Source organism: Camelus ferus, chromosome 16 (genome assembly GCF_009834535.1).
Source record: "Camelus ferus isolate YT-003-E chromosome 16, BCGSAC_Cfer_1.0, whole genome shotgun sequence".
Lineage (NCBI taxonomy): Eukaryota > Metazoa > Chordata > Mammalia > Artiodactyla > Camelidae > Camelus > Camelus ferus.
In genome coordinates, this window is record NC_045711.1 from 20,227,976 (window position 1) to 20,246,425 (window position 18,450).

At 61.7% G+C, this 18,450-nt stretch overlaps 1 protein-coding gene across 10 annotated transcripts; it reads left to right on the plus strand.

Moving 5' to 3' along the window:
- The first annotated feature begins 1,916 nt into the window (after nucleotides 1-1,916).
- On the plus strand, nucleotides 1,917-15,986 carry CD7 (CD7 molecule). 10 transcript variants are annotated; one of them, XM_032499118.1, is made up of 7 exons: nucleotides 1,917-2,140; nucleotides 8,125-8,278; nucleotides 8,545-8,859; nucleotides 9,370-9,402; nucleotides 9,657-9,833; nucleotides 13,152-13,309; nucleotides 14,281-14,510. In XM_032499118.1, exons 2-7 carry the CDS (start codon nucleotides 8,191-8,193, stop codon nucleotides 14,374-14,376), a joined length of 867 nt encoding a protein of 288 aa, XP_032355009.1. In that variant the 5' UTR covers nucleotides 1,917-2,140; nucleotides 8,125-8,190; the 3' UTR covers nucleotides 14,377-14,510. The 10 variants fall into 10 exon arrangements, with proteins under 10 accessions (XP_032355009.1, XP_032355002.1, XP_032355005.1 ...); XM_032499111.1 differs by lacking the exon at nucleotides 1,917-2,140 and adding an exon at nucleotides 5,463-5,723; XM_032499114.1 differs by lacking the exons at nucleotides 1,917-2,140; nucleotides 14,281-14,510 and adding exons at nucleotides 5,463-5,723; nucleotides 10,568-10,638 and having other exon boundaries at nucleotides 13,152-13,267.
- Nucleotides 15,987-18,450: the final 2,464 nt, after the last annotated feature.

Genomic DNA, 18,450 nt, shown 5'->3' on the forward strand with positions numbered 1-18,450 from the left:
GACCCTGGCCTCTGTGCCCCTCTGTGGGGGGCTGGAATTTCACATTGACCTTGGTGCCATCTTCCCACAAGGACGACCAGCTTCGAGTTCATCTGTGCAGCAGGCAAAGGTTGCCCGTGTAACACGTCCAGTAGGACTTTGTCCTGTTCTGCCCGGCTCCAGACGCCAGGCTGTTGGTTGACTTTCAGGCCTGGAGTTCAGCTGGAGAGGTGGCCCTTTTCGCCCTCTGACCACCTCGTAGGTTCTAAACACTCTACTTGGGGGTAACTGGAACATTCTGTCCTGTCCAGTCTAGGCCCCTCCTCTGCACCCCCAAAATTCAAGGGCTCCCTGACCTCAGCTCTGCATCTTCCTCCTTCTTCATGAAAAAGGGGCATCACCACCCCAGCACCGCTCACTGCCTGTTGGCAAGGACTTGCCCACCCACGGGTCCACAGCCTGTGGGACCTTCCCCCGGGGGCCCAGAAACACCTCTTTGTCCCTTGCCCTACTCTGCACACTGCCAGTGTGTCACTCTGGGTTTGAGTGGAAGGGAATGGCCCACATGCCACCTGGCTGGCACTGCAGGGCTCCAGGACTCATCACCCCACATCCAAACCACCACCATCTGTGGGCTCTCCCTCCTCCATGCACCTCCAAGCATTCCCCACGCTACCACTGACACCCCCAGAATCACTGTCAGGACCTCCCAACTCGCTGCCCCCAACCCCCCACCCTTGCCTTCCAGTGGGCTTTGGAAGTGCAGGTCTGATGCTGGACGACCCTGCCCAGGGCCCTCCCAGGTCACTCTGGATGGAGACAAACACCTTCTCCTGCCCCCCCTTCCCCGTCGCAGCATCGCCACCGGGTCTCCCTCTCCGAGCCTCTCTGCTCCCCCAGGGAAAGCCAGGCCAGGCCCTGCATACGCCCCAGGTGGAAGCTCACGGGACACAGACTGCGCCTGGGCCTTCTGCCAAGAGGTAGATGAAGGCTGGAGGCTTGTGTGTAAGCGGGTTCGTCAGTGGGGAGTGGCAACAAGTGAATGAAGGACCAGCAGCTGCCTCCTGGGCTGCAGTGAAGCTGGACCCGGCTGGCGAGCCCCCCAGAGCTGGTGAGCCTGGACACGGAGCAAGGACTCAGGAGTCAAGGCCACAACAGCCACTCCCAGCCAGCAGCCTGAAAAATGGAGACCAGAGCCCAAGAAAGAATGAGTCAAACACCTCCGCCCTTCCACACCCAAGAAACACTCGTGTCCTCCCCCCACTCCCCACTCTCGGAGACTGAAAGAGAAACCTACGTCTTGGCGACTTTCATGATAGCACCCAAGGCATCCGTGAGTGAGAAATGTGCGAGCCCCGTGATGAACTCCCCGCCGCCGCGCGTCTGCGAGTTCGGCACCTGTCAGCCCCCCTCCACCCTCACACCTCACACAGGTGCGCCCTCAGGACACTGAGTTCCTCCACGTGTGTCTCCAAGCCCACCCGCAGGACCCCCTGTGGGGAGGGGGCTGGGAGGAGGGGCTCCTTCCTCTCAACAGCAAGTAAAGGGGCGGTTAACCTCACTCTTCACCACCGGCTCCTGCTCCTTACTGCCCCTGATTCCTGCCTGAGCCCCCAGCCCCGTCCAGATGGACTCGGTTTGCGTTTCCTACGACTCAGCCTTGGACCCTGACGATTCCCAATGGGCAAGGCTCTGCCCTGGGTGTGCCCACGGGAGGGGACTCGCTGTGGTCCCCTGACGCACGCAGGGAAGCAAGCCCACCCAGCTCCCCAGAGAAGCGCCAGCTCTGACGGAGCTTGAGCGTAGAGATCTCCAGGCATTGGCGCCTCCTACTTTCCGCAGACCCTTCGTTCGTCTATTGCGGCGCTTCTGATAAAAACATAATAAGGAATTTACTACCAAGAAAGTCGTAAACGTTTTCTGTGAATTTGGGGCAGGCAGTTCTTGAAACTCGAGTGACTTCTTATAACTTGGGGTTTTCCTCCTGCGTCTGGGACCTGGGTGCTGCACCTCGCGTGCGCGGATCCAGGATCCTCCTTCCCGCCGCGCCTCCTCCCCTGGCTCCGCCCTGGGATCCTTAAGTTTTCCTCCGTCTCCAGCGCAGGGAGCAGCGGCGACTGCGGGCGTGGTGGAGCCGCGCGCCCCGGGAGTGGGGCTGCAGGTGAGGGGATCGGCCGCAGGCGAGGGGCGCGCGGGCCGGGCCGGGAGGCCACGAGGGGGCCGGGACCGCCGCGAGAGGGCTCCAGGGACGGGGCGGGGCTCCGGGTGTCGGGCGGGTCCGTGCGCCCAGGTGCGCGCGGCCGGGATGGGGACCGCGGAGCGCGGAACCCCCGGACCCCCTCCCGCGCTGACGGCCTCTTGCCCGCGAGACGCGGCTGGAGTTCCGGGGTCCGAGAGCCAGGGGCCGGGGCGCAAGGGGACGCGAGGGCGCGCCGCGGGCGGGGAAGGACTTGGGCTTCGCGTCGCGGTGGGGAACTGCGTCTCTGCGGGGCGTCCCCGGGCTGGGCTCTTGGAGGGGCAGGGAGGTGGCAGCTCGGACTCCCGGGGACACCCGTCCGGACAGAGTCGCTCCTGCCCCCGCGCCCACTCCAGGCCCAGCAGCGATGCCCTCACACTTGCGAGTGCTCCGGGGGCGCTGGCGCACACGCGTGAACTCTCACACTCGTTCACTCGCAGCTCAATTCACTCACAAACACTCGTAGAACAAAAGGAAGCCCCTGAGACTGCCCTCAGGTGGTGGTGGGGCCCCAGCGGCCCCTTCCTGCGCTCCCCTTTCGTTTTTGGTTTGTCTGCAGCAGCCACTACAATGAGTTCCCCGCCCACTGCTGGTTAATGATCTGCAGTTGGAAACCACTTTCCATGCCTGTGGAGCCAGAGCCCCCGGGAGGCCCTCCTGTCCCCAGGGACTATGAAGTGAAGGTGGTGGGGGTATGCAGGGTCCCGGGCAGGGGGAGAAGGGCTTTCAGAGGAAGTGCCTTGTGAACGGAGCGGAGCGGAGCGGAGCAGAGCGCGCGAGAGGCAGCCACCCGGGGTGGACAGCCTGGATGCGGCTGAGGCGGGAAGGGCTGCGGGCTCAGTCCCTAGGCCTGGAGGACTTACTGCCCAGCTGGGATCCCCTCGCGGCCCCAGCAGCAGGGACCAGGACTGGAGCATTTCGTCCCTCTGAGCCAGGGTGGGGCTCGGCGCCTTTGCAGCTGTCCTCTGGAGGTGGTTGGTCGCCTCCCTCTCCAGTGTTGGGGAGAGGGTGCCCAGGCTCACCTCCCCATGTAATCCGCCAAGTGGGTGCTACCTGAGCCCCTGCGGCAGATGGGGAAGCTGCAGGCTGCTCTCGGGTGCTGTGGGGTGGGGGTCCTTGCCGACTGAGGGCCCCTATGTACCTGGCCACTTGGCACCTCATTTCCAACAACCTGCTGCCTCAGCTTCCCCGAGGACCCATGGCAGCACAAGGTGCTGACAACGGTGTGCGCGTCCCAAGACGTCTCGCTGACTCCACGTGGGATCCGCTCCCCAGTGACTGCATGGCGGCATTTCAGTCTGTGCAGATGCCAGTTCCTGGCCTGGTGATTTGAGAGAAATCTGAATTGTTGCCTCTGCTTTTCCCAGTTCCAGGAGTCTCCAGGCCGCTCCAGTTCTTGCTCACACACCCAGCCTTCCTGCCTCACACCTGAGCCTCTGCCTTCTCGGTCCTCACTTCGCTGCTGTGCTCTGGCCCTCCCTCTCTCCGGTTTCCCTGTCCTTTGCAGCACTGGTGGGAAGTCAGAAGATTCAGGCAGTGTTCAGCTGCAGACTTACAGACCTACCTGAATTTCAGTTAATGAATACATTTTTTTTCTTTTCTTTTCTTTTTTGCAGGGGGAGGTAACTAGGTTTATTTATTTATTTGATTTTTCAGTGGAGGTACTGGGGATTGAACCCAGTACCTCAGGCATGCGAGCCATACCCTCCCCTCAATGAATCATTTTGAAATACAAGTATGTCCCAAATATTGCACAGAACATACTGATGTTTAAAAGTAAGACAACAGCAGAACCCCAGACAGATCAGCGTGGCAGAATGCGCCTGAGGACGGGGTGCTCCCTCCCCCTGCGGTCCAGCCCCTCTGCCTCCAGTCCCACTCTTTGCAGACAGCCCTTCCTGTGCTCTATGAGGTGGAAGTTTGCCTCCATTTTACAGATTTGGTTCAGTTGAATTAAGACTTGTCCATGGTTTCAGAGGGTCTACCTCAGGCTGGAGGTACCCCCAGCCCTTAGGCTCTAGCCCCTAACGGTAAGGAGCCCGGCCCAAGATGGGAGCAGTTTGGGGGCAGGGAGTATGTGACCCAGGTGTCCCCTTATCTGGATTCTGGAAGCATCCAGGGGCTTTCCCAGCGAGGAGGACCTCAGGGAGCCGTGAAGAGTGACTGAGGGGTGCCTGTGTCTGAGGACAGAGCCCCCCAGAGCCGGGAGAAGGCTCAGAGGAGACTGGGGGCTTTGGGCAGTGGGAGGAAGAGCCTGGAGCCCCAGCCAGCCCTGTCTGGGAGCCCATACTGTCAGCAGTCTCCAGCCTCTCTGGGACAACATGACAGAGGATGGCCAAGGGTCACCTTTCCGTAGGTCATACCCCACAGGGCAGTGGCAGGGGGTCTGTGGCACCTCCTGGTTTACCTGTTTTCTGGTCATTTCATAGTGTGTGAGACGCACGTGTATAAACACACAGCTAATGACCACAGGTGAGGCTAAATTAAATCATAATGTTTAAAACTATGAGTCAACGTGGAACAGTTGTTAGGTTGCTGGGGCTGGGCAGGGAGGCTGGAAGCCAGCATCACAGGAGAGTCCCTCACAGGCAGACACAATATGGAGTCCCGGGGGCAGAGGGTGGCCAGGTGGGACTGACTGATGGGGAGCCCTGCACACCTCCCCGAGGGCTGCACCCTCGCTGCAGAAGGTGGCCGTCTGTCCCCTGGGCTGACCTCTGGACCCCAGCCCGCTGCTTCCTTTCACTTTCCTCTTGCTCCCAAAGTCCAGCAGCCAAGTCAGCACCTGCCACATAAACACACCTTTGCTGAGGTCACCCCCTCTCCGTGTCACTGGTCCAGATGAGGACCAAGGCTGACCTTTGACCCCCCCAGCTCAGCTGCGGCTCCTGCCCAGGGTCCACTGTGGGGGACTGACCACAGCCTTCACAGGACACAGGACGGCCCCAGTGGGGAGCCTGAGCAGGTCCACAGGGATTGAACACCTTCTGAATGCAGAGCATGTGGGAGGCCCTGAGTGTGTGTGTGTCTGCGAGGGTGAGCCTCGCAGGGGTCGGGGAGCAGAAGTAAGATTGTAGCGGCCTCCAGAGAGGAGGTGGCTCCACCAGGCCGGGCCATCCAGGCTCCACGTGGAGTGAGGCCCTGAACGGTCCAGGATTGTGAACTAGGCCAACCGTTCATTTATTCTCAAACAACATCCCGGAAAGTGTACTCGGAGTGTGAAACAAGACCCTAGAGTCACTGGAAGGAAAAACACCTGACCACAGTCAGGACAATGTGTGAGGAGGGGTTCCTTCTGGACCCCACAGAGCCCTGGGCGCCCCTCTCCCAGAAGAGCACGCCTGCCTCCTGCCAAGTCCCAAGTTCACGTGTGAGGAACGTGGTGGAAATAAGTGGACAGAGGGCTGGGGGCGCCGCTCAGTGGATACCCAGGCCAGGCCACCCGCAGGATGCTCTGTCACTCACACTGTGGAGGGGCCGCCGCTCCTGGAGCACCGCCCGCGCTCAGGTAGCATTCTTGCTTTGGTGCCCTGGGGATGAGTCCTCCATGTGGCCGTGAGGACACCTGCCCACTCCAGCCCTGGGGGTCAGGGAGGCCAGGCCGCTGACCCCCAGGGATTATGTCCTCCCGCACCTCTGGTCAGGGGAGAACTTGGCCTGCCTTCTGGTCGACGGGGTACCTGGACCCACGTCGGGAGGCCGGGGAATTGTGGGGGCCAAAGGCTGTGGGGGTGGCAGGGCAGAGAGAGGCTGGTGGGGGGGCATCGGGAGACGGTTCTGCTCTTAAGGCAGAAGGAGACTGGAGGGCTGACGGTCCTGCCCAGGGCTTCCTCCGGGTCTGCACAGGCGTCTCCCTTCGGGGGCCTGGGGTCACTGTGCACCACCAGAAGGGCGCCGCTGGGCCCTGGGGTATCAGCTGTTCTGATACCGTTCTGTGTATCAGAACCTCCCAATTTAAGAAGAGTTACTATTTTGTAAAAATATTCAGGAAAAGGATTGAGCAGATCTTATCTGAGGTGCCAGGAAAAGGCCCAGTAAAGAAAGTTATGACCCCTCTTTCTGGAACCTTCCACCCACCTAAGGGTCCCAGCAGCACTGAGTGGTGATGAGCTGTTTATGCCCCATCCAGGTGATCGCTGACAGGCAGCGAAATCAGAAAGGCTGCCGCTGGACAGCGTCCCGTTGTGAAATCTCAGCCTCGTCTGTGTTATTCCGAGCGAATCTGGGCAGGATCGGGGCAGCCACTCCCCTACTCAATCACCAAATTCTTGATTCTAAAAATATTGGTTAAAATTGGGTTAATGTTCTTGTGGGAAAGCTAAACAGAGCAGCAGAGGAGCCGCCTCCCTCGGGTGAAACACAGCGGATAACACAGCTCCCTGGACGCGTGCCACGGCCGCGTCCGGGGTGGAGATGCCGCCGGCAGGTCCTCAGTGGTCCCATGTGGTGGGGGCACCTCGGCCGGAGGGGATGGGGGCTTCACTCTCAAATGCCTTGGGCACCCCCTTCCCTCCTTCTGGAAGGAAGCAAAATGGACCCTGTCACACGCCACTTGCAAAGTGACATTGATGTGGCTTCAAGATTTGAACAGAAAACTAGATAAAATTTGGCCATTGTGGATTTGCAACAATCTGGGTGGCCTTTTTAAAAGGACACTTTAAACAAACAAAAAACACTTTGAAACAAAACCTTGAGGTTTTCAAGGAAAAGACAGACAGGATGACAAACGCCAGAACACCAAACAAATCTGTTTACTCCAGAAACAGCTGGGGAGGAAAGATGATCACGGATGACGGTTTGTTTCTTTATGGCACGAAAGTCTCATAAACCTGTAAGAAGACAGACTGTCCCAGAAAAGTGGGCAAAGGGTTTGCAAAGGCAGTGGCAACGTGAAAACCCAAAGGGCCAAAAAGCACGATGAGCCGGCTCACCCCCCGGCAGCTGGGAGACACAGCAGCCGGTGTCACTTGGAAAAGCGGGGGCGAGGAGGTGCACTGGGAGCCGTGCGGAAGGGCCCAAGTTAAGCGTTCCGGGTCCGGGGTCCACGGTCCGGGGTCCGGGGAGCCAGACCTAACCCATAAAGCACCGCAAAACAGGCACAGAGGAACACAGAACATGACCCCAAAATGCTCCCTCCAATGTCTGGGGTTTGTACCTGATGACCCGAGGGAGGGGAAAGCTGGGGGCTGGGGAAGCGTGGAGGGGTTCGTGTGTGAGGGTCTGGGGCAGGCTTCACCCAGGAGCACAAACTGGGGGGCAAAACAAGTCTACTATTATTATTATTTAATCAAAGCTTCATTAGTTTAAATTAAATAGTTCAAACTAATCAGGGTAATCAGGGTACTTTACTGGAAACCTGAGATGGGCGCTTTTTTCAGAGGACGTGAAAGTCCCGTTTTTCCAGGACCTGTAACCCACGAGTTCCACAGGAAGGCCGCTTTTGTTGATAAGAGCAAATCTGGCAAGCGGGCCGGGCGTCCCCAGGTGTCCAGCCTCGGCGTGCGAGAACGGGAGAGGGGCTGGGGGCGTCCGCGGCGGTCTCCGGTTGGAGTCAGGCTCGGGCGGCTGCCTGAGCTTCCGTGCGGCACGACCCGTCTGTCTCCGTAGGACGCACAGCTCAGGCAGTTTTGCTCATTGTGTATCAAACCGAAGGCTAATGCTGCAGTGTAAACAGGGTTGTCTCCCAGTGGCTTGTTTCCTGTCTCGTGCATGGTTCTCATCTGTCTGACAGGAGCCCCACCGAGCACATCACGAAGCTGCAGAGACTGGTGGGGCCGGGGCTCAGGCACCAGGCAGAGTTGGTCCTGAGGAGCTCGGGGACCCCTGCCCGCCTGGCCCGGCGGTGGCAGCTCCCACTCGCTTCTGCAGGAGCCCAGGGGCCTCTGACCCACCGGCTTTCCTTCCTCCAGGGAGCGTCCCAAGGACCAGTGAGGAGGACGAGGGATCCGGAGGCCTGCACCCCCCTCCCGCCAGCCATGCTGACCCTGGCATCCCTGCTCCCCGTCCCCAGGATGCTCTGGGCCCTCCTGCTCTTGGCTGCCTCCGGCAGTGCTGAGAGCACAGGTGAGGCTCTCGGCCCCACTCTGCCAGGGGCGCTCCCCCTTGGGTGGGGGAGCTGTAGGGGGAGGAGAGACCTAGGTCAGGCCAGGGAGGGCCCAGGCCCCAGACAATGTCAGGGACCCCAGGAGGGGCCCAGGCCCCAGGCAATGTCAGGGACCCCAGGGAGGGCCCAGGCCCTAGGCAATGTCAGGGGCCCCGGGGGGGGGGGCCGCCAGTGAGCACCCTGAGGCCCAGCCAGGCCCCACATATGCAGCTGTCCCCCCACACAGAGTGGGACAGCCCCAGCTGCACCGAGGGCGTGGTCTCCGTGTCCAGGGGTGAGTCAGCTGTGATGGCCTGCAACATCTCCAACCCCTTCTCCCACATCAACATCACCCTGTGCACCTACCGTGGGGAGAGCCGGCAGCTGGTGTTCAGTGAGCCGGCCCCAGGAGACTTCTCCCGGGATGGGTGGCGGCTCTGGGTTCAAGGAGGCCAGGCGCAGCTGGTGATTGAAAAGGCCCAGGACGCCCAGGCAGGGCAGTACCGCTGGATTCTTACGGGAAACCAGAGAAACTCTGAAATCACCACCCTGAACGTCTCAGGTGAGGGGAGGGGCCGGGGCTGCAGCCAGGGAGGAGGAGCTCCTGCCCACCTGACGTGCCCAGAGCCAGGGGAAGGGTCCGCATAGGGCAGCAGCCCCCCCGCCCCGCAACGTCTGTGCCCCTCCGGCTTCTCCCCGGGACAGCCCCTGTACGCATGCCCTGGGCCCCCTCCCCTGTCTGCACAGACTGCCGGGCCCTTCCCTCCCTCCAAACCTCCTCCCCTCCCTCCTTCCTTTGCTGCCAAACGCCCCCGGTCTCCACCACCCCTGGCTCTCTGCCTGCCCCCACCTGGTTCCAATGCAGTCATGGTTGCCCTGAGCTCTGGAAACCAGGGGCAGTAGGAGGGGCTGAGAAGGGCACCCCGGCCTGGCTGCGCCCTGGGAAGGGATCCCAGTGAGGCCTTCACACTCCTGTATCCAGGGCTCATCTGACACCTGGGGCGGAGGGGCTGCGTCAGGGCTGACCCTGGGCAGGCAACCCCTAACTGGTCCCGGTATGTCTCTTTGGCAGAGCCCCAAGACACATTCTTCACACCTTCCTACGGTAGGTGCTTCTGTCTTTATCCTGGGGTACAGAAGAGGGGCCAGCGCCCAGGTGCCCACTAGGAAGCCCCCTCGGGTCTCCCCCTGACACTCCCGCCCTCTGTGCCTGGCACCCGTGCCCAGCCTGTGCACCCCTCCCCCCACTCTCCTGCCCCTGGGCTTCCTGGCGGAGGTGGTGCCCCCTTGAGGGTGCCCCAAGGGAGCGGTGGCTTCTGTGAGTGAGCAGCTGGTGGAGGCCCCGCCCACTCCCCACAGGCCCGGAGACACTGCTCAGGGAGCTCAGGCCTGATCCTGAGGGCACAGGCCAGGCGGTTGTCCTCATCCTCGTCATGGTCGCCCTGGTTGCCCTGGTCGCCCTGGTCTTCCCACTGGCCTGCATGTTAGGCCTGGCGCAGAAGGCATGGTGTCCTGAAGCTCTACAAGCTCCTGCAGGTACCAGCTCCCAGCCGGGCTGCCAGGTCCCCACCGTCTCCAGGACACCCTGGAGGACAGCAGGGCGGGGTGGGGGTGGGGCTGGACCTAGGCAGTGTGGGTGGTGGGGTGTCTGCAGGTGAGCCTGTGCGTCTGTAGGCACAGGTGTCTGTGTGCAGCTCTCGTCCCTCACTCCCTCCCCGGATGAGGAGGCCCTGGACTCCACACTGTGCAGCACCGAGGGGGGAGGGGAGGGGAGGACCAGGGGGAGGACGGAGAGGCCTAAAGCATCCTGGCCTCTCCCTGACACGCCACGGAGGGTTCTGCAGCAGCTCCTGTGGCCAGAACTGCACAAATCTCACGTTCCAAAGCACTGGACCCAACAGGACCCTCTCCCGCCCCTGGGGGCCTGGCTCCTCCCCTGGGCAGGAGGGCCATGCTGCTGCTGCGACCACCGTGGGACTGGGTGGTAAAAAAATGTACCAAAGACAAGGGTGAAAGCAGGAAAGGAGTTCAGTAGGCACGCTGCCGTAGATCGCAGCGGGCCACACAGACTGGGGTGCCCGTGGGAGCTCTGAGCTCCGGTTGCCCAGGTCTTTAATCAGGGAGGGTCACACCAGGAACCAAGGGGTCACAACATGTGTGATCAGCTCGTGCGCAGTTCTCTGGCTGGTTGATGTTCAAGTGGCAGGGAAGGGAGTGGGGCGTGGAAGGGTAGAGCCAGGAATTTTGGTAAGGGGGTGTGATTTTTGTAGGGGGCTGTGACCGGCCCTGGTGGCCAGGCGTCCGGGCATCGTGAAGACGGTCGTTCTCTTGGCTAAGGCAGGTATGTTAGGAAAGCAGCATTCTCTGTTATCTTTAAGGGCAGCAGCTGGGCACCTGAGGGGCTTTGGAGCAGAGGGGCCTCAGAGCAGGAATCTGCCAGGTGTCTGGACCCCACAGTTACCTCGGAGACACTCTAGTCTGGCGTTCTGGCATCTCAGGTTGATTGCGGACACACTCCTGTCTTTGGACTATGAGCAAGAACAAGCTTTGGGGACCCTCCTGCCAGCAGCTGTGGGGGCCAAGATGCAGGGGTTCGGGGCATGAGAAGGCGGCTTGGCCCCACTGCCACTGCTCAAGGGTGCAGCAGCCTTTGGCTGCAGGGGCCCCTCTGGAATCCAGGCCGATGCATGGCTGCTGGCGCAATCTGTGCCCACCTCCCCCCACGTCTCCCGCGGAGCTCCTCCCCCGACGCCGCCCCGCCTACCCGCTGGCCCTTCCAGGTCCCAAATCTGTTGATGCCAGATATCTTCATAATCAAAACCATGTAACTCCACTGAGCATATTCTTAAAAGGTACCTATAGGGTGATAAAAGAGAGGATTCTTCTGGAAGTGCTGCATTCAAGTGCGTTGCAAACATCCATAATGCCAGCCCTTAGGCTGAGCAAACTAAACCAATGAGCAAATCACCAACTGAGCAGAGAAACACACTTTCAAATGGGAAAAATAAAAATCTGCCAGAAGCTGCTTCGAGTCTTAAAGCCCCAAAAAGTCCTGAGGCGTCTGGAGACGCAGGTGTCTGGCGGGCCTGGCTCACCGCGAAGGACCCCACACTGGAGACCTTGCCGGTGCCTGTGACCACGGCCTCACAGGCGGACAGGCGCAGCTTGGCCAGCGCCTGGCTCCAGGTCCAGGATGGGCTGCACTTGCGTCTCTTGAGTGAGGGTGAGGTTCCCGCCGTGGGATTGCTGGGCCAGGCCCAGCAGACACCACGGGCTCGGCACCTGGGACCTCTGTGCTTCCGGGGCCGTGGAAATCTATTCCATTTTGCCTGAATCAGACGGGAAGTGTTGATGCACCTAAAGTCACATCAAAGGTCATTTTAACATTGATGTTGTGGGGGGTGCTCACAGAAGTCACTGGACACATGTAGGCAGGAAACCTCGAAGGAAATGCTGAGTCTAGGTCTTCGACAATTTTATCTTCTACTTGTTGCTTATCTGTATTTTCAAGGATTTCTCTAAAAGGAGTTTAGTTCTGGGTCTGTGTAATGCTCTAGAGACCCTGCCTCCCATTTCCGTACCCCCTTCTCAGCCACACTGAGCCCCCTCAGACTATTAAGCACACCAGGCACTTTCTGGCCGCAGGGATCATGCACCTCTGATCCCTCTGCTTGGAACACTGTTCCCAGGTACCACATCACCCTCCCTCACCTCCTCAGTCCTTTACTCCTACGGCTCCTTTAAGTTCAGCCCCCTCCCCTGGCACACTGCGCATCCTGCCCTAGGTCCACTTGTCTCTGGAGGCCAGTCCAGGCCCCTGGCCTCTTGTCCGTTCTACCCTCTGCTCCCGGCACAGGGTTGGCACTACAGGCACCCAGGGGTGTTGGTGATGAACAAAGAATGGGATTAGGAAGGCCTTTCTTTCCTCAAGCCCTGTGCTTTCATCACCTCCTGCCAACAACCTGCAAGGACCCTCGGGGCCTTTGGCAAGATTCCGCCTCTCAAACAGATACGTCCCTCACACAAGGAGGATCTGCAGGCAAGAGAGCAGCCCCTGCCTGAGGCTGTCAGCCCCTCAGACCTGAACAGTCCCACCCCCAAACCCCACCCACGTCCCAGGACTCCCAGCCATCAGCAGACAGGAGCAACCTGGCCAATGGAGGACCTTCCAGGGAGGAAACAGCTGCAGGACTGCAGGTCCACGTGTGAGCTGTGCACACACCCACACGTGGCTTTGGGCCCCAACGCGCCAGTCTTGGCCATCTGACCCGTGGCAGCCCTGGGGACAGAGAAATGCACCTCCTGGTTCCCCAGAGTAGGTCTCTCTCCCAGGGACCTCCATGCCCCTGGGGTCAGGGGCCCAGCATGGGTCTCCCTCTGCCCTGGGGGCTGATCACGTGGTTTGGCTGAGCTGCCTCCGGCCCCTGCATCCACAGGAAACAGAATCGGAAGCCTTAGGCACGTGCCCGGCCCCCTCTCTACGGTTGCACGGAGGTGGGGCTCCGTGCGGCCACCCCCAGCCCCCATGCTGTGGGGCTAACTTACTCCAAGTTTCTGGGCATAAATTAGGTCCCAACAGAAAGTAAACCAGAGGGCAGGGCAGCTGGAGCCTGACCTCTCGCCTCAGCTGGGCAGGGGCCCCCTCGCATTTCTCCTGGTCACCACCCCCAGCCTCCCCTTCCTCTCTTCTCCCTGATGGGCACTCTGCAGATGCGGCAGGGGCGGAGGACTGGGACCGGACCGGACCGGGGTCCACCTGTGGGCGCTCAGCAGGATGGGCAGGGGCGGGGGAGGGGAAGAGGGCCGACCCTCTCTCCCCCGCAGCCCCTCCCCTCACTCACGCACCGCCTCCAGGTGGTGCCACGCGATTGGGTACTGCAGACAGGAAGAGTCTCGACAGCCCCGTGAAAGGGAGCCCTGCCCTTTGCCCCCAGCAGCGAGTATGGCCAGGCTCCTGGGGCTCCCCCAGCTTCCCTTACTGCTGGTGCTTGCCTGCAACCTGGCTGCCCAAGGTAAGCCCTTCCTGACTGTCCCTCACCCTGTCCCCTGCCGCACCGCCCATAGCGGTTTAGTGCTCCCACTCTGGCAGCCCCCGCCTGGGGACGCTCCTTCCCAGACAGCAGGTGGTCCGAGATGCCTGCTCTCGGAGCAGCCCCTCCAGAGGTCAGGCCCGGCCTTCGACACTTGGACACAAGTCCCAAAACAAGCGGCATCAGGACCTTTGGTGATGTCTGGCTGCGGAAGCCCCGAGATTGAATCTCTTTACCTGCATGTCTGGGGGCTTTCCCTTCTCCGACCAGCAAAGCAGCCTCGTCCTGTGAGAACGTTTGCCTTTTGTAGGAAGTTCTGCAGTGAAAGGTAGAGAGTAGTTCTGAAGGTGGGATGAGGGGCTCGGCAGGCACAGTCCTCGTGCCCCCTCCCTGCAAAAAGAGCTGCAGGACTTCGTTTGCTGAGAAGCTGATGTTTAGATTATGTTTGCGCCAAGAAGCCGGTTCTCCTGGTCCTGGCTGGGCAGACCAGGGCCCTTTCTGGGTGTCCCACAGGCAAGCCAGGATGTCCCTCCCCCATAGAGCCACTGGCTTCAGGTGCCTGTAAATGGTGAGGAAACCGAGGCAGTCAGCGTTGGGAGGAGAGAGGCCAACAGGACGGTGCCCCCGGCTCTCCCCAGAGCTGTCATTTAAGAGGGGAAAGGTGTAGCGCTGGGGAGAGTGGTCGGAGCTCTCAGCGAAGGGCTCACTGCTTTGGACGGAAGAGGCCCCAGCGCCGACATCCCCTGACCCCCAGGGCCCTTCAGAACCCGAGGACAGCCTGGGGTGCTGGCACCATGAGCTGCTCCCAGGCTTCCGAGGGGTGACTCATCCGTGGTGACATGTGGCAGTGGACTGTCTCAAGGGGCCTCCACCCTGCCACCGTGCCCTGACCAGAGGAGGGTCCCTGCCCCTCTGGCCGAGCCAGTGGTGACAGCGGCAGGTCCTCCTCACAGAGGTGCGGCAGTCCCCCCGCTACACGGTCGCGGTGGAGGGGGGCTCCATCAACATCACCTGCGCCACCCCTGGGCCTCTGCTCGGCATCTACCTGAAGCAAAGGTGGCCCGAGCCCAGCAATGTGATTTACTACGAAGACAAGAGGGAGCCCACTGTGGACAAGCGGTTCCGGGGCCGCATCACCTTCTCGGGGCTGCAGCACAACCTAACGATCAGCGTGCACCGTCTGCAGCTGGCGGACTCCGGCGCCTACGCCTGCCAGGCCATCATGGGCGACGAGGTCTGGGGCCCTGGCACCTTGGTCGTGGTGACAGGTAGGGACTGTGCCACCCCTGGGACCACTCCGCCTCCCTGCTGGGCAGCCCGGCCTCCATGCCCCTGTCTGGGGACCTTCCCTCCAAACTCACTTGAGATGTTCCTTCCAGCTCAAGCCACCCCCTCTTCAGGAGGCCCCCTGGATTCACACACACACACACACTCCAGAGCCCTGCCCTGTCCTGAACCCCGAAGGCTCTCATGAACTTCCCCATCTGCCAAAGGCCTCTCTCTGTTCCTTCTGCCCAGACAAACTGCCCCAGGCAGTGGACACGTGCCAGGAGGCTCAGCTGATGCGCTTCGCCCTCCCGATCGCCCTGGCTGTGGGCTTCTTCCTCGTCGGGCTGGGGCTGGGGGCTGTGTGTGTGCTGAGGACACAGGTCAGTGTGACCTTCAGATGCCGCCTGATCCCTGTAAGCCGGCTCCTCTCAGAGAGCAGGGAGGGAAGGAGGGCACGTGTGTGAGCCCGTGTGCATGCGTGTGCATATGCAAATGTGCATGTGAGTGCAAGTGTGAGGCCAGTGGGGATGTAATCTGTGGGCAAATGTGTGCTGGAGGTGGGATGGGATGGGAGGGCTAAGGGAGACGGGCCGGGAAGCAGTCAGCTCTGCCCCGGTCCCTTGGCCGTGGCCCCCTCCTCCACCGCTCGCCTCCAGCTCCACGTTCTCTGTGCCAGAGGGGCCCCTCCTTGTCCAGGGCCAGGAGGCTGAGTCACTTCCACCCTCTACCTCCCGGCTGCTGCCCCCCAGCCTGGCCTGGCCTGCCCCCTCGCCCAGGCCTGAGCAGTTCAGAGACCTGGGGGGCTGGCCGAGGCCCCTCATGACCTGGCTTCACCCAGGCCCCCCAGAAATCTGAAAGCTTCCTAAGGGAATGTGCCTGGAAGACAGGGTGCCCCAGAGCCAGCAGCCCCAGAGGGAGACCTCCGGCGTTCTTTCAGGTCCAGAGACTCTGCTGCGCAAAGGACAAGAGCCCGGTGTGTGTGGTGTACGAGGACATGTCCCGCAGCCGCTGCAACACCGCGTCCACCTCCAACCAATACCAGTGAGCCTGCAGGGCCCTAGCCTCCCTCCGCCTGACCCAGCACGGACACACAGGCAGTCCACAGCAGTCGGGCTCCCGGTGCCTCCTCCAGGAAGCCCTTCCTCCTGCCTCCCACCCTTGAGGCTGCTCTGGACAACTGGAGCCAGCAGGAGGGAAGCCTCTCTGTCCCGCTGCTGCCCTGACCCTCCAGCAGTGGGAGAACCTGCCTGTAGGGCAGACTTGGGCCTGGGGCAGCAAGCAGCTGGCAGAGGGTGGGGGTGGAGGGTAGGGCCGTGGGGGGGTTGGGGGGGTCAGCGCTCAGCCCCTAGCCCTGGCTTGCTGGACATAAAAGGCTTCTCTTCTCCCCTTTCCAACTCCAGTGTCTATTTCTCAGCTAGCTCAGAGCTGAGGAGGGGAGGCTTGCGTGACAACCTCTCAAGTGTCCTCTAGGACTATGGCAGCCTAAGTGATTACATGTGAGAGTTTTGGGGAAGGAGCGGGGAGCGGGGGACACTTCCCCACTCCTGCCCCCATTTTGGCTGGAGAAGGGACATAAGAACCAGAGCCCAGCCAGCCTCACCCGCCTCCACCAGGGGTCCCGTGGGGATGGAGGAGGGGGAGCGGGCAGCAGTGGTCTGGGTGTCTTAAGAGAGGGCCGGACACACTGAGCTCCAGCTGGAGCTGCCACCGTTGCCCAGCTTCTGGAGGCCGAGGCGTGGATGGTGATTTCTCTCCGTCCAACAAATACTGACTGAGTGGCCGACCCGTGTGGGTGCGGGTCTGGGTGCTGTGAGCGGAGGGGTGAATGAGCAGACAGGGCCGTTCCCCCGAGGAGCCAGCGCTCAGGCCATGGGAAGGAGGTGGGAAAGAAAGCCCTCAGGAGATGAGAAACAGCAGGTAGGGCTGCTGCGTGGGGCCGGGAGACTGTGTCCTGAGGAGGGGCAGGAGGGCAGGGGCACCGGGTGGCGCTCCCACTGGATCTGGGGGCCTGGTTGGAGGCAGGACGCAGGAGTGCAGGGAGGAGGGGGGTGGGACAGGTGGCACAGGGGAGGGGAGCGGGTGACATGCTCACTCTGGGAGGGCTGGAGCCATGTGACCTGACCAAGGGCATAACAGGGTCCTTCTGACTGGGTGACAGTGGTCAGTGAAGCTGTCTTCAGCACAGCAGTGCATGGAGCTGCTAGAGGCTGAGGACCATGAGAAGTGTCAATTTGGGACACCCTGGCGGACTGACGGGGGTTGAGAGACGGGGTTGAGGGCAAAGCTGGGCTGGCCTGAGTTGCTGGTGGGAGGTGCAGACTGGGGCCAAGGACACATTCTGGGGAGCAGGAGGACCTCAGCCGGACACCAGGCTGAGGGTCAAGGTCAAGGCTGTAGCTGAGTCAACATGCTGCCCCCGCGGAGGACTCTAAGGCCTGCAGGCCCGGAGGGGCAGGGGTGAACACAGGGGCCCCTCCCCCACAGGCAGAGATGAGCAGCCACAGAAATGTCAGTGTGGCTGCCCATCGGCCTCCCTGCCGGGGCTTGGGGCTGCCTTCCCCATGCAGGAAGGAGCCACAGGGCCCACAGTGCCCCCCCACCCCAAATTCTCACGCCCTCTGCAGCCTCACATTGGCCTCACATCCGCCCCCGGCCCTGCGCACTCCTGCAGCCCCTATCCTCCCCAGACCCCTTCACACCTAAACCAGGGAAGTGGCGGCTAATAAAATGCACCCCCACCCAGCTGCCATCACCACCTTGTCAAATGAAGACCCACAGCCCCAGTGCTGGCCTGGAACCCTGCGTACCCTGCCCTGCCCTGCCCCGCCCCCTGCCCCCACTCAGCCAACAGTGCCCACAGCCCTGGGATGTCCAGGCCCCGCACTGGGTGCTGCGCCCACCTCCTCTGGAGCCCTCGGCCAGACCCCCCCCCCCGCCCCAGGGCTCCTGGATGCTTCTTCCACCGCCTCCCCTCCTCTCTGCGCCCGCCTCCTCAGTCTCCTGGTTTTGCAAACTCTGACCGACCCACCACCTGGTGGACGGCATCCAGGGCCTCTGAGCCCCCCTGGGCTCCCAGGGGTTTGTCGGCCATGGGCAGGTGACCTCCCTGCTCAGGTGATGCCCCTCACCCTGGGGCTCCCACAGTTCCTCAGACCCCACCCCCAGCATCTGCCTCGCCCAGGCTCCGGCCCTGGGCACCAGGCACCATTGATTGCATTCGGTCCCCACAAGGCCACGGCCCAGCAACCCCTCACCCCCACCCCCGTGACAAAAACCAAGCCTGAGCCCCCGCCTTGCTGGATGGCCCAGGAAGAGGGCCCCCTTCAGGAGAGACCCCCAAGCCCCTTGGGTGTGGGGAGCCACCACCGGGTCCTGGGGCTGCAGCTGGACAAGGGTTTCATGACCCGCGTCAGAAGCACCGCCCACCCCCGACTCCGACACAGCAGTCCCAGGAGGTGGAGGGGAGGGGCCCCCACACCCAAGGCCCCGCAGCGAGGACCCTTCCCCACAGCTCCGGGGAGCAGCAGCCTGCACCTCTCACTGTGTTCACGGCTCAGCACGGTCTTGGGGCTTCCTGAGTCAGAGCAAACCCTGCCTAGAGACCATGGAGGAAGATTCCAGAAAGCTGGGGAACCCCAACCTGGGCTCCTATGAGTCTTTGCACTGGCCACTGGGAGGGGGCAGCTGCTGTGGACAAGAGATTGACTCTGGGCGAGATGTGGCCCACAGGCCCCGAGTGTTAAGGAGCCTCCCAGGCTGCAACTGAGTGGAGCCCAGGAGGTACCTGTCCCCTGTGTCGCAGGCTCCAGGCCCACTCTGGCCACCTGGCCGCCCCTCCTGCCCTCTCCCTCAGA

What these genes read in the sequence shown, in the direction of transcription:
- CD7 (XM_032499111.1), top strand. Translation starts at nt 5,490, where the DNA reads ATGTGTGAGGAGGGGTTCCTTCTGGACCCCACAGAGCCCTGGGCGCCC. An exon ending in CACCACCCTGAACGTCTCAG is followed by an intron (nt 8,860 to 9,369) that starts GTGAGGGGAGGG and finishes TCTCTTTGGCAG; the next exon opens with AGCCCCAAGACACATTCTTC. An exon ending in AGCTCTACAAGCTCCTGCAG is followed by an intron (nt 9,834 to 13,151) that starts GTACCAGCTCCC and finishes CACCGCCTCCAG; the next exon opens with GTGGTGCCACGCGATTGGGT.